This window comes from Poecilia formosa, unplaced genomic scaffold, assembly GCF_000485575.1.
Source record: "Poecilia formosa unplaced genomic scaffold, Poecilia_formosa-5.1.2 Scaffold98, whole genome shotgun sequence".
Taxonomy (NCBI): domain Eukaryota; kingdom Metazoa; phylum Chordata; class Actinopteri; order Cyprinodontiformes; family Poeciliidae; genus Poecilia; species Poecilia formosa.
In genome coordinates this window covers 715,552-729,637 of record NW_006800037.1, presented here as the reverse complement: position 1 = coordinate 729,637, position 14,086 = coordinate 715,552, and the positions used below count along the sequence as shown (strand labels likewise).

The 14,086-nt window shown below is 39.8% G+C and overlaps 1 protein-coding gene across 2 annotated transcripts in view; it reads left to right on the top strand.

Moving 5' to 3' along the window:
- Positions 1–11,784, top strand: part of LOC103142613 (zinc finger protein GLIS3-like) — a 62,236-nt gene extending 50,452 nt beyond the window's left edge. For both annotated transcript variants that reach the window (XM_016674641.1, XM_016674640.1), the window contains one exon: positions 11,333–11,784. In XM_016674641.1, coding sequence (XP_016530127.1) covers positions 11,333–11,512 — 180 coding nt within the window. In that variant the 3' untranslated portion in view covers positions 11,513–11,784. The remainder of the gene's footprint in view (positions 1–11,332) is intronic.
- The last annotated feature ends 2,302 nt before the right edge of the window (positions 11,785–14,086 follow it).

The following is a 14,086-nucleotide window of genomic DNA, read 5'->3' as shown; positions in this document are numbered from 1 at the left end:
GATTTAATTTGAATGTTTGCAAGAAGACGTGAAGGCTGAAAGAAGAGGAGCCAGACGGCCAATCCAGCTCCTCTGATGTCATTGCAGAAATCACTTTTTTTTCTTTTTTTTTTTGGCCCAGAATTCATCACAAGCCGTTACGCATGATGGGCGAGTTGGTATGCATTGACGGAGGCCTGTGATGCATTTTTAATTCATGAACCGAGAGTTTGAATCAAACTTTCCATAAGGTGAGACTGAGATGTGTGTGTGTTTACGGTTTGGTGTGCAGCTCCTCTGACAGAGTGAGACCTTAGATAGATTTGAATGGAAGGATCAGTGATGAATTCCACGCATTGCGGTTTATTAAAGCGGTGAGATCACGCTGAAATCTCGTCTAATTCGCTGATCGATGATGAAAGGGCGCTTAGACGAATTTGGGAAAGAAATACAACTAAAGCCATCATAGTGGGGCACACAAGGACACGGCACACAAAATGATCCAGTTTCTTATTACCTCCCTTTATGATTGTGTGACCCCAGCAGAACTGGCACTGCAGAGATATTTAAGATGGGCTTTACCGCCGCCCCCATGGAGTTTTAACGTCCCAATGTTCTCCGTGCCTGTGTCTCTGCTTTCTGTTCACTTTCAGACACATCTGTTTCACGTTCAATCTGTTCAGCTTTGGAATCCGTTTTACATCGATGTGAGAAGGTTTATGCAGTGTTTAGTACCAGATTGGCTTTGTTATCCGGGCAGGATTGCAGTAAAAGTAAAAGACTTGTAAGTCAAAGCATATCCTCTTATTTTCGCAAAAGCTCCACCAGCTTCCCACAGCAGCAGCAGCAGCAGCAGCAGCAGTCTTTCCCACTGTCGTGAAGCGATTGTGTGAGAGACAAAACAAGGAAAATATCCGTATTACTTGTATCATTTTTCCAGAAGTGAAGCCAACGCTGGAATGCAAGTCATACATGACTCAAAGTACAGTACTACTAAATGAATTGTAAATATTCAGGGGAAAATGTTTTTTATTTAAGCTTTCCAGCTGACAGATTATGTAAGATCAGACTGTGCAAGGATCGGACCCGTGTTACAGATAATGTAAACATATGCATGATATATTTTTGTAGGAAATACCTCATATGTAAAATGAGATACTTTGCAGCATCTGTCTAACACTGTGTTAGTTAACATCACCTCAGTAGAAAATACAATTCTTTACATTTTGTTTTGCATCCTCCAACACCTCACTGATGGAAATAGAGAATGTTGAGCTTGTTCCCTCAGTCACATATTCTACACTGAATGCTGTTGTGACTAAGTGATCTGTTAATGCTTACTTATGGTGTGTTTGCTGAGTGGAACAAAAAAATTGATTTTTGAGTTTTTGAGTTTCCGGTCACCAGCAGGCAACCAATATCTTGTCTTCAGAAACATTTCCATATAATTTTCAAATTTTTCTTGAGGCTTTGTTACAAGCAATCTATCACAAAGACAGTTTCTTCAGATCTATGTAATGTTAAAATTAAATACCACCAACAAGGGGATTCACAAAGAGAAAAAGATTTGGCAACAATTTTCTCAAACTCAGTTGAATAATGATTAAAAAAAACCAAAAAAAAAACCCTCTTAGGTCTTTTGTCCAGCCTTTGCTGGATTTTTTTTTTCTGTTTAATGAAGAAATTACTTTCAGTTTATCTTCTATAAGCTGCTCTTGCCCAACAATTCTTCTTTGGCCCCCTACTTATCGAGTTTCCTGATCTTTTTAAGTACAGTCCATGCTCCACAACATGCTGTTGAGCTTAGCAGAAAATGAGCAAACAGACAAAAGTCAAAACCCAAAGAAAACCTTTTCTTTTGCAAGCTTAGAGAACAGTTTGGAGAGACCACTTTAAAAGAATACACAGAAATCTGACTCCTTGGAAACAAAGTACGGAGGACTCAGTTGTGGTTTAAACTTTTCTGCAATTCTGTATATATTAGTTTTCTTGTAGGTCAGAAGACACTGACTTGTAAATGGAGAGTGGATTATTAAATAAGAATAGATATCTGTGCACAGAAATGTGGTAATCTGATTTATTGAAACGTAAATGGATGGTGATGGGCCTGCTGAGAGCGCCTGAGCCGTGATTCGACTTGACACGGTAAACGTTCGGCGCAGCCCGATACGTTTCATCCAGCCGTATCCATGACTGGAAACTGGGCCCCGAAATCCGCAGAGAGCAGGAAAGAACACAACTTTGGCACACTGAGGACTGAACAAATCGAGAGGGCACCGTGGCATCGCAGTTGCACCACATTTTTTCGGCACAAGTCCTTTGTGGTCTGGTCCCGGTCCAGGGCGGTTGCATAAGTGCACTTTCTTCTCCTCCACTCTCCTTGAGTTCCCGAGCTGGTGTTGATCACAACGCCGTGTTGACCTATTGTTTAATTTTGCAGGCATGCTTTCTGTCTAAATGTCAGAGCTGTTGGCATCAAGGTATTTGGCTTGGCAACTCGCTGGGCTTCTGCAGTGTTTATTTGTTGTCACGTCAGAGTTATAGAGTTGCTGCAGCAGGCATTAAACCTAAACAGCTGTGTCAACTCCGAAACTGTTTAGAGAGCGAATAGTTTTATTTCCTTACCCACCAGATCTGGTTGATATGGGATCACTTTGGGTTTGTTACAAAAATGTTCAGTCAGTAGGCAAGATTTAAAAATAAAAAAAAATAAAAAATTAAAAAATACATCCATTTTATCAGCTGAAATAACTAAAGTAGGCTTGCAGGTAAGAGGGTGCGTATAAATGGGAGTAAAATGTGAATATGTGCAGCAATAGTTCTCTGGCCACTGAAAGAAATCATATTTTAAGTAAAGAAACTACAAACGCATTCATGCAGTTAGAAAATAGCTACTGGTTGTCCTAGCAGATGCTGCGGTTTAGTGTTAGAGCATGAATAGTTTAAATCTTCCAGTCCTGTAGCGACATCCACAGATGCCAGTTTCCCCCGTTTATTGGAAAAAAACAAACAAACAAACAAACAAACAAATGCACTTTCTAAGGAAAGAAACTGATGATGGTTCCAGCAACAAATCAATTCAAACCACACGCACTAATCAGGCAAATATGATTACGCATTCTTTGGTAAAGCGGATTAGCAGAAGACAAAGTAGATCAATTAAGTGTGTTATTACTTCCTTTGCTGGCTGCGTGTGAATTGGCATCCATCATCCCAACAATGGCCCTAAAATGAAATGGAGACATGCAGCTCATTCTGCAGCAGAACAAGAGGAGTTTATAGGTCGAAGGGGGTGAAAGGGAGACGGCCAGAGAGAGTGACAGCGAAAATGGCGGCAGGTGTGAGGGAAAGGCGCTGAATAGACGTGAGCGCTGGTGTCAAAGAACGCAGCAGGATCCTGCATTGACTGCCAGTAACACCAGTCCAGACGCCGGCTTGGAACGCAGATCATGTTTAGGATTTTCATTGCGTAAGCTCTGGTGTTTCTTTTGTCGAGGCGGGTTAGGATTTCTTGAACCGGTTTTATAATTAATGCCTCGATGGCTGCTGATCCAAGGCCACAGCGGCTGTGGCCGCACTTTAATCGGTTCTTGCGCACGGTTAGAATAGCTGTGAACGCAAAATCCAGAGTCAAAGCTGAATGGCTCCATCTGAAGATTTCCGATGTCAGGAAGATCACAGCGGGATTGAAAAGTGCATCCCACAGCCGAGTCGTCATCGTGTCATTATGGAGGACGGGTGAAATGAGATCGCTCGTTCTTAAATGGCAAAATTCAGTTTCTGTAACGTTCAATTCAGCGAGGAGGTGTAACATATTCCATGTGTGTGAAAGAGGCTCTATCATGCTAAAAGTTTAATTTATGCTTTTGGTTCACACAAATAGTTTCCACCTTCAGCGAGAAGCAGCAATTTAGACTTTCTCCACACTCTCCTGCAGTTGCATCCGTCATCCACATTGGTGCTAAAACACACATACACTGGTCCAGTTTTTTTTTTTTTTTTTTTTTTGTCTAATATTTTGAGAGTATCGCTGTAACAAATTTGCTGAATGATGAATATTCCCCAAAATTACTGCAATAACCGGTAATATTGTTGTTTTGAGACCCTGTTCAAGTTATATAATGATAATGACAAAATAATGTAAGACCAAACTCTTAAAGGTCAATAAACCTTCAATTCTAATGGATATTTAAGACTGAAACAAATTAAATATCCAAAATAAATAAACAAAACAACAGAAACGACAAACGAAATGAATTATGAAGTCTCTGTAAAAAACAGAGACCAATGAACCAAACTGAAGATTTTTGTCCTCCATTCTTTGATGCAAAAAGAAAAAAGAGAGAAAGATTATAAATTATGCAAATGGGAATCATGGAGCTTGTTTTACTTTATCGTGCAATTAATTGATTTATTGCGAAAAGCCTAGAAGAAACTCTAATTAAAAATCTGGTGCACCTGTTTGTGGTGAAAACAGGGCCAGGATGGTATTGACTCTTCTTTGCATTTGAAATTTTACTCATTTCATTTTCAGCATCCAGTCCTGGCAAAGAGAGAATGACGGAGCCTTTGTTTGTATGATTTCTTCCAAAAATCGCAGCAATGGTGATGAGTCTTTTAAAACCTGGATAAAATGTTTCCCACAAAAACTCTATTTGCATTTTGTCACCTTCCTAAAATAATTATAGCTCTTTTTTTTTGTGTGTGTGTAGATCATTTTTTGGCACGAAGAAGAGGTTATTTTTACATTTATTTATTTATGTTTATTTTTTATTCTTTGCAAAAATCACTTTGGGGAAAAAAAATTACTTAGGACATTATTGTAGGAAGGTGATGATTTTAATTAGCGTTTGAAGAAACGATGATATAGCAGCATGTACTTTTGCTTTGTAAATTTCACACAACTGCTGAGTCAATTTAGTTTGCGTCACAGTTCATAATTTAGACTTTTTTTAAGAGGAAGAAAAAAAGAGAAATATCGTGAAAATATTTAAATAGAAATAGAAAAATAAAAACTTATAGAAATGACAATTCTATGTATGTTTAAGCATCAACTCCACTTTTAGTTCGCCCATCTGGTTTAGTTCAGTTTAGTCATCTGTAAAATATGCCTACATTTTTCAAAAAGTAGATATAAAGTAAAAATTCAAGTCAAACTATGTCTGTGTGATCAGAGGGAGAGTTGGATTTCTTCTAAAACAGCAAGATACTAAACTCTGTAATTGTGTTTTTGTTTTTTGTTTTTTACTTGAGAATGTAACACTGCGTTCCTTTTTCCCATAATCTGGTGAACCTGTAAACTCCAGGTAGACCATTTGAAAGAAAATTACATTTTAGCTCTCTAATTGGATGCAGGGCTGCACAGGTGTACGCTATTTTGGACAGGGGTTCTGGGCAGCCTGGATCATATAAGGTGAAGTGGTTCCATAAACCCCTCAGCATGTTGCAACCACTTTGACAAGTCTTTGCTGCAGAAACGCAAAGTTAAGATCCATCACTGCACTTCCTCCTCAATCATCCACCAACAGCCTCTTGGAAGAACAAAACAGCTCTTCTGGGTCATTATGTGAGCCCCACTTAGTCATCATAGGACTGCTTCCTGTTGTGCCATCAACATAGTTTTTAATTTGACCAAGAAACTGTTCAGGCATGAGTGCAAAAAGGCTGTTAACAGCAATTTCTTTGGTCATTTAAATGACTACTTCCTCCTACCAATTTATCGGTTGAGTTCTCTCTCTGTGTGCATCTGGACAACACTCCTTTCCTGTTTTCATCAACCTTTTTTTTTGTTTGTTTGTTTTTGGAGAATTGTGATCATTCTTACTCACAAATAACAAAGATGGGTAACAGAAGAAGATAGGCTCCGTAAATATGGAAAACAGTTGCGCATAAAGCAACCCCTTCCTTTTTGACGCATCGAAATAATATGCCCAATAATATTTTTGTTTCTAATTAAAGGCGCATCCGCAGCAGACAAGGCTGGCTGCTTGATGTGGAGTGGAAATCAAATGATATGTGTAAACTATGTAATGCGAATGTTTTACCTAAGCTGCTTTTAATATTACATCCTAACAAAGTGCATGAGAAACCCGTCTCTCCTTAGCTCGTCTCGGATCATATGGATATAATTTCATCCATTTACGTTTTTCTGCACTTTGCTGTGGTTGCCACAGGGCATTTGGAAGCAGGAAGATTAAACACACATGTTCCTCTCATCTGTAGCTGGAGGACTGTGCTGCACATCATCCCCTGTGTACAGATCCTGAAGTGTTGGTGGTTTTCCTCTTGATAAACCAACTCTTTCCTCTAAACCTTTTTTTTTTTTTAACTTAAACTGTTATAGATCCTAATTTGAGCTGTAGCAGTATATATGTTGTTGGCTGATTGAACACTTTGGTATTTCTGTGTTGCTTTCCTGTAAAGAGTCCAGGATTTTTCTGATGAGCTTTGAGATTTCATTTCCTCTATCTCAGACCTTTAGAACATGAGTCATTGTAGCTTAATTGCAAATCAAGATGCTTTGCCAGCTTTCAGACTGAGGATGACTGTCACATTAAAACACTGTGAAATCTGCAGCCATTAACTGTGTTTTACCTTTATGTCATTTCTAAGCCAATCATATCATTGCTCCAGTCTTTGGCTCTTTTATTTGCAAACTATTTTGCTAATTAGTTAGCTAGCTCTGATCAGGTGCATAACACACTTTATCCATTAAAGTATTAAAGTACTATATCCATTAAAGACAACAGAGGTTGTCATTGGTTTATTAAGATAAAAAAAAAACTGTCATAATTGCAAATTAAGTGTTTTGTATCACCCAGTTATTGTCCAGTGGTATCTACATGGTAGACATTCTGTATTTTCAAATAAAGTTTGATAACTTTCTTAACTTATTTTGCACTAAAAGTCAGAATTTCTGAGATCCAAGAAAAAAAAATCTACTTAAACGGCTCTTGAAGTTATAATGCAGCATTCTCTCCAGTGAAAGAATCCTGCAAATCCTTTCCCAAATCCAAGTTCAGTCTTCCAGCATCAAGGGGACACAGAAATATATTCAAGTTGAAGAGGGACACCAAGTGAATATCTTAAATCTGTTGCAACCGGCAAGTAGAGAGGGAACATTTTGGAACCTGAAATGAAAATAAAAACAAACGTATTCAATGACTCTAGTAGCAACCACTTCATTGCGCAAATATCACTTTTCAACAGATGAGCCTCTTTATATCTTCTGATCCTCTTCGTGTACATATGTGTCGTCTTGCGTCACTCATTTAGACTTTAAATCTGATTTTCGTTAAACATGTCAGCGGCTGTATTCCGCCCAGCAGCCGTCCACAACGGCTGGTTTGTTCCCGTCAGCCGCAGCTCCGGCAGGTTGCTAATGAGCCGCTGCCTGCGAGCCGAGTCCCACACTGCTGCCTTTTTGCTCCTGACACTGTTTGGTCTTTCCCCTGCCAGTCAAGAGTAATTTCCCATGAAGGCCCGAGGCGTGACGCACCACCTCTGCTCTGAACGCGGAGTCCATAATCTGTCTGTTGTGATCAGCCGCTTGTCCCGGGGTTTTAACCCTCGCTCGCGCTCCCTTCAGCCACGTCGAGACCCCGCTGTCATCCCCAATGTTTACCGAGCCGCTGAGCGACCCACTCAGCTCTGAGGACGGTGTCAAATGGGGCTGAAAGCCCTCAAGAGTGCCGGTGCCACTCCCCTCCTGCGGCTGCCTTCTGGCTTACCCTGGACGGAGGGTTTTCAGAGAGGAAAACTAAACATGTTTAAAGCAATTAATGTGATTAGCGCAGTTTAAGCTGTTTTTATAGGTAATATCAAAGGCAAAACCAGTCATCCGTCAACCACCGACTCTGTTTATACCACTTTCAACCGTGTGGTGCTTTCTGCGCAGTTTAGATTCGAGTCAGCTTCTTTATGAATGGTGTACCACCTTACTGACACAGTTTATGCTTCTTAATGTACACATGTTATCTTAAGAGGCTTTTATCATCATTATGGCTGTAACTTTGATTGGTGTAGTCGGGTGAAAACAAACAAACAAAAAAAAAAACAACACAAAACTGTCTTGGCTGACAAAGTGGGACCACATATGGTTGGGCCTGACGGAGACTCTTACTACTACCACTCTTTTCTTCTCTCATTACCAGCAGGAGTGGCATATTTCATTTTACCAGCACTGTAATACAGCAAACCTCCAAAACGAAGTTGACAGTCAACACACTTTCTGAAAGAAGTAATTTAAACCAGCAGATTGGCTGCATTAAAATGGTTTACTTTAGCATAGATTTATTTTTCTGCTGAGTTCCTGGGTAACGTCTATTCCCGAAGACGTTGGTGCCTTATGAGGTTTTCTTGTTTTACTCGCCAGGAAAACTTCACGCTTGGATTGTCTCTCTACAAATTATATCCTCAGATCAATAATACGCTTTTTCGTGAGTAACATGGTTTTCCTCCACGGACTTCTAACTAATTTATCCTCAGATTTGTTTCAGCGAAACAAATTTCCATAAATATGGAATTTTGGTGCCTAAATACGAGCTTGGTTTGTTTTCCAAAACTTAATTCTCAGCCTCAAAGTCTGCCAGATGTATTATACCATGCCTTGCAAAAGTATTTATGAACCTTTTTGTTCATTTTGTCACATTATAACTAAAAACTTCTTAGTTTCAACATGGACTTGTATAAAATTGTGATGTTCAAGGAAAATTATATGTTTTACATGCACAAAATCTGAGTGTTTTACAACTACCTTTCAAACCGAATGCAACAAGGTTGTAAAACTGTATTCAAAACTTTGAACACGCTGAGCACAACATGGTGGTGGCAGCATCATGCTGAGGTGACGCCTTCCTACGGCAACGGGGGAAAACTGATGAGAGCTAATGGGAAGATGGATGGTAAAAAAAAAAAACAACCCAAAACATTTTGACCAATAAAGATTGAACAACAAACCTAAACACAACCAGGGCTGAAATAGGAAAACAAATGTTCCTCACAATTGAGGAATCTGACTTACTATTTTCAAGAGAAGAATGGACAAATACTCGCAGCGAAATGTAGCTTGACAAATTGTTGACTAAGGGTCTGAAGGCAAATACTTGGCACCTTTTTCATACGTTTTTAAATTCCCTGACAGACCAGCATTTTGTGTTTGTCTATCAGATCAAATCCTACACGCATATTCAAACTGTCCTGTTTTACTGTGTAGACTTGTCTTTGTAGCTCCACATTTTGGCTTTTACGTACTCATGAATATGCACTTGGATTATGCATCTGGCTTAGCTGCAGATGTGAATTGCACTCTGAGGACTTGTGTTCTTTTGCAGCAAAACGTCGAGCCCTGGCAACATTGATGTCCAAAAGCAGGACTTGGACAGGATTTCAAAATTTCAAGCTTCTTTCTGTTTGGAAGCCCTAACAGGTCCTCATATTGTACTGTGTTTGGATACATTAATGTTTGAGTAAAATTAGCCTAAAAAAAGCTTTTTGCACGCAGATTTTTATTTTTTTTATTTATTTATTTTTTTTTTTTTGCCGGCAGGCGTGGGGAGGTGAAAGCATGATTTTGATCATCCTGAATGAAAGTTTTGTTTCCAAACTTATTAACTCAGAGATCTTACAAACTCTTTGTGGAGCTGTGTGACACACTGCTTGACTTGGACAGATTAAGACTCTCTTACTGAGCCACACCGCTGCATTCAGAAACCCACAAATGAGCGCAGGTCACCTAAGACGGTTCCACCATGACGGGCTTGGGTTTCGTCTTTCTTAAATGGAGCCTTGGTGAATAGAAGGCCCAACCTGCGCTGCCTGAGTGAATGAAGGAGGCTAAGAGTGTTGAGCTAAGAGAGAGCTGGAGTGCCGCTGCTCTGTCCTGAGCTACAACCTGACCTGTTGTCAGTCGGCCTAGCTAAAGGTCAGGCGAGAATAAAAGACGTGAGCTTTAGCAGCAGGATGTCAACTTTACATTTAGTTCAGCCTAACTAAGCATTTTTAACGTTGGCCCGATAGATACTGTTCTTTGTGCTTTATTTTTGTCGTATAAAATAGAACATCTTTACAGTTATATGTATTTTAAAGACAAATTCGTCTTTAGAGGGATAACTAGAGATGACCAATGCCAGTATCTACTCAGTAAATTGATTTACATATGTATAATTAATAAGTGTCCATTTTTTTCCATGTGAGTGATTATAATCTACAGCTGATGACACCAAAAGTTCAGTTTCTTGGAAATTGCAAATCTGACAATAAAGACATTTTAATTCAGAAATGTTGTTTGTAGTCTCTCAGGTCAAGAGGCTGCAGGTTCACAGAGTGTTTTATCCGAGCACATTGATGGGAAGTTGAGGGGAAAGAAAGCGTGAGGTAGCAAAAGGTGTTCAAGCAACAGGAATAATCCGATTTTTGAGAGGATTTTGCAGCAAAGCCCATCCAAGCGTTTGGAGATTCGCAATGTGTGGACAGCAGCTGAAGTCGGTGCTTAAAGATCCAGCATTAAGTTCATATGTTTTGTTTTTTGTGCTTAGGTGCAGGTTGTCCACAGGAGTGGATACGTGTAAATCCCTGAACTCAAGAATAAAAACACTGAAGATTTTTTTTGTTGTTGTTCTTTTACAATTCATGCGTCAGAGGGGTTAATTTATTAAGAGGCTCCTGTGTGTTTCAAAAGTTACATTAAGTGGAATCTCCCGTATTATTTCTACCTAAAAACTTTATCACTCCTAACATGACATTCCCCCGTAGAGAGTCTTGACAGCGAAAGCTGCTTTCACCCTCCACAATTTGTTTTTGTTTGTTTCCATTTTCCATTTTCTTTACAAGCCCAGAAGTGGATACATGAGAAGCCTCATGAATGATTCACACGTTAACAAATCTGTGGTGCTCATTGGGTGAGTGCTTGGGATCGGATGAGCCAAGCAGGGTCAGATATGAGCTTGTTTACAGTCACTGTCACTTGTCAGTCTAATGGACTATACGCTGCCGAATACTTATCTCCCGCTATGCATTACGGCAAAATAAACGACACCGTACTGTATGGCGTGCTCCAGTTTCCCCCTGCAATTAACATGACAGGCTGGGAGCGTAGGTGCTCAGTGGTTTTCACAAAGAGTCTTGGATTGGCAGATGCTTTCAAAAGATGCGGAAAGAAGTGCTCACAGTTGCACCTCCGGTCCTTTTCAATCAGTCAATATATCTTGTAGAAATAACACTATCCTTATTAGAAGCTCCAAAATAAGTAAACGTGAGGGAGGACTTGTTTCTAAATCACTCAGGCACATACTTTGGTTTGTTTCCCCCCCCCCTGCAGTTTTCTCTTTGTAAGCGGTCTCTCCTCCTCCCACAGTTCGAGGGCTGTAACAAAGCGTTTTCCCGTCTGGAGAACCTGAAGATCCACCTGAGGAGCCACACGGGCGAGAAGCCGTACCTCTGCCAGCACCCTGGCTGCCAGAAGGCATTCAGCAACTCCAGCGACCGAGCCAAGCACCAGCGCACTCACCTGGACACGGTCAGAAAACATTCTTAAATTCATGTTTGACCTGCTGAAAAATCACCTGGGTGGTCGGCTTCTTGACACGAACCCAAAAGTCGTGTGCAGTCGCCCAGATACAGGCTCCTTTTGTCTGTCTGCGAAACTCGAGCTGAAATTAGGTCATATTAAAAAGTCCCAAAAAATTATTTCTGGTGTAAATAGCAATAAATATTACCCGAGTGTGTGTTTGCCGTATGATTAAACTTTAGTCATTTTATTTTACTACGTTCAAAATCTACTGCCAAGCTTCTCTGCCTATTTCTACATTTTGACAGTGTAATTTCTCATAAATCAGTGAGACTGTGGGACGTTTTTCACTCCCTACTTCAGTAGAGACATGCTGCAGGTCCTTTAATAATCATCACCATTAGTGCAGGCTGCGGCTCCCACCGAAGAGATTCAGGATGCGAGCTAAAACAGAGGTCCGCTTGTTTCTTCAGAGCGTACAGTATGGAAGTGGAACGGTTGAGTCATTCATCGCTGCCACCCATTAGGTGGCTGCACCGCCACCAACTTATAGCCCACTTGACCGGCATTCTCATGCCAACACAGCCGTGGAGTAAATGAGCTGCTTTGCTTCCACTATATTTCTGGTGTATTTGTTTTTCCTTCCTCTAAGATGAATGCCCCATTAGTTTTCTCTATATTTTGCAAAATATTGCAGGTTTTTTCAATCACCCTTTTGCAAAAGTATTTTTAGTTAAAAAAATAAGTTAATTAAATGTTCTAAGTAATGCACAATGTGCACTAGTCCAGTGGAATAGGCTTAAGTTTCAGAGTCAGGTTAGAGTTGGAATGCAACTTACACTTGTCATCCTGTATGTAGACTGTGATGCACTGCACATTAGGCACAAAGTGACCAATATAACAACCTGTTTGCTAGCTGTGGCATCATATTAATTGGTCACTTTGTTGTTTTTCCAACTGGATGTTATGTTAAATTGATTTGGGTTGATGCACTTAAATACACTTTAAATATCAACCACAAAATTCAGCCATTTAAGCCATTCAGCATGTCAAGGTGGGCAGCTCTTCATAAGTGCAGACAGAGCTTCAGCATATCTGAGCATGATGTTACTTGGGGTGTTGCTACAGCATTTAGCTAGCAGTTAAGTATTTTTTTTTAAAGTCCAAAAAGCCTGGCTTAGCTGGATATCCAACTCTGCTGCAGCATCAGATGCACAAAATACTGCAAATCATTTACTCACAGCTACTCTGTGAAATAAAATGAAATGTGAGGTAGCTGAACAATATTGCGATGGGAAGAATTAAAAACAACAGGGAATCATTTTTTGCTTTTCAAACAAAATGCATTTATGTTGTACAGAAACAGTCTTTTTATTGTGGAGGGTGTCATTTTAATGTTAAAATAAAAACGCAGGAAAGATTTTTATTTAGTCATCCGTACATGTTTATTTTGCGAGTTTTGCCGCTCCCACTTTTTTCCTATTAAATCATTCAGAACTCGCAAAGAAAAGGCAAAAAGAAAAATTAATGCTGACTCGTGTTTTTTTTAATTAGTTGTAGATTTTCTTCCAGCACCCAAATTTTCCCAATTGACCAAATGATACAGCTAACAGACGGACCCAGATGCTGATGACTTCACACCAGCTCACGTCTAAAGTCATCGCTGAGCGTGCCGCAGCCAAAAACACGTCATTCTTATTCTTGACTCTTACCTTACTCAAAACTTGTACTGGATTATTTACCCTGCTCGTGTTTCTGCACTCTAAGTGTAACGTGGCTTAGTAAACATCAAAGTGAAGGCAAATGAAACTGCTAGAGACGGAGCTAATTACAGTTTTCCCCGTTTGCCTTTGAAATGACAAAAGGAAATTTAGAGTATAAATTTGGTGTTATTGTAACTTTCATTTTCATACGCCGCCCCTAAAACGATTCACTAAACCTGAACCAAATTTTAGGTGCTATTTTTGCGTCCTTATCTAGCACGTTTGAAAGCAGGTGCAAACTGACATGCAAAAAATATCTGTGGCAAACAGGAGATAATTATTTGGAACATTTTAAAACTATAAAACTATTTTCCTTTTACAGCCTCTCTGCTCTTGTCAGAGTTGACACCTATTAAACACAGAAAATAACACAGGAAAGACAAGAGAAAGTTAGATTCTGAATACTCGCGAGGAGAACAGACAGAGATGTGCTTTCAGTTACAAATCTCCTACCGCTCTGAAAGCACATTTGCCTGCCCCTCTCTTTTTATTGTCTTTAGAATCCCTAATCACAGAGAGCGCTGTAACTCTAAAGGGAGGGGGAAAAACACTTCATCACACAGTCACAGCGCCAAGATTATCACTAACAACACAATCTATCTTGCACTAGCTTATCTAGTTCCTCACCCAGGATCAAATAGGACAAGTTGTGAATCTTCACGGCAATGGTTTTATAGCTATCTAAGAGGTCAAAAGCAGGGCGTTCTGTGAAGAGCTGCTGTCTCTGCTCTTCTTCAGAGAGGCCCTCTGAGGAAGGAAATCAGAGTGATTAACAACACAGAAACATTTCTTAAAAGATATGACTAAAACAAATAAGAGTAGATAAACTAAGAACATA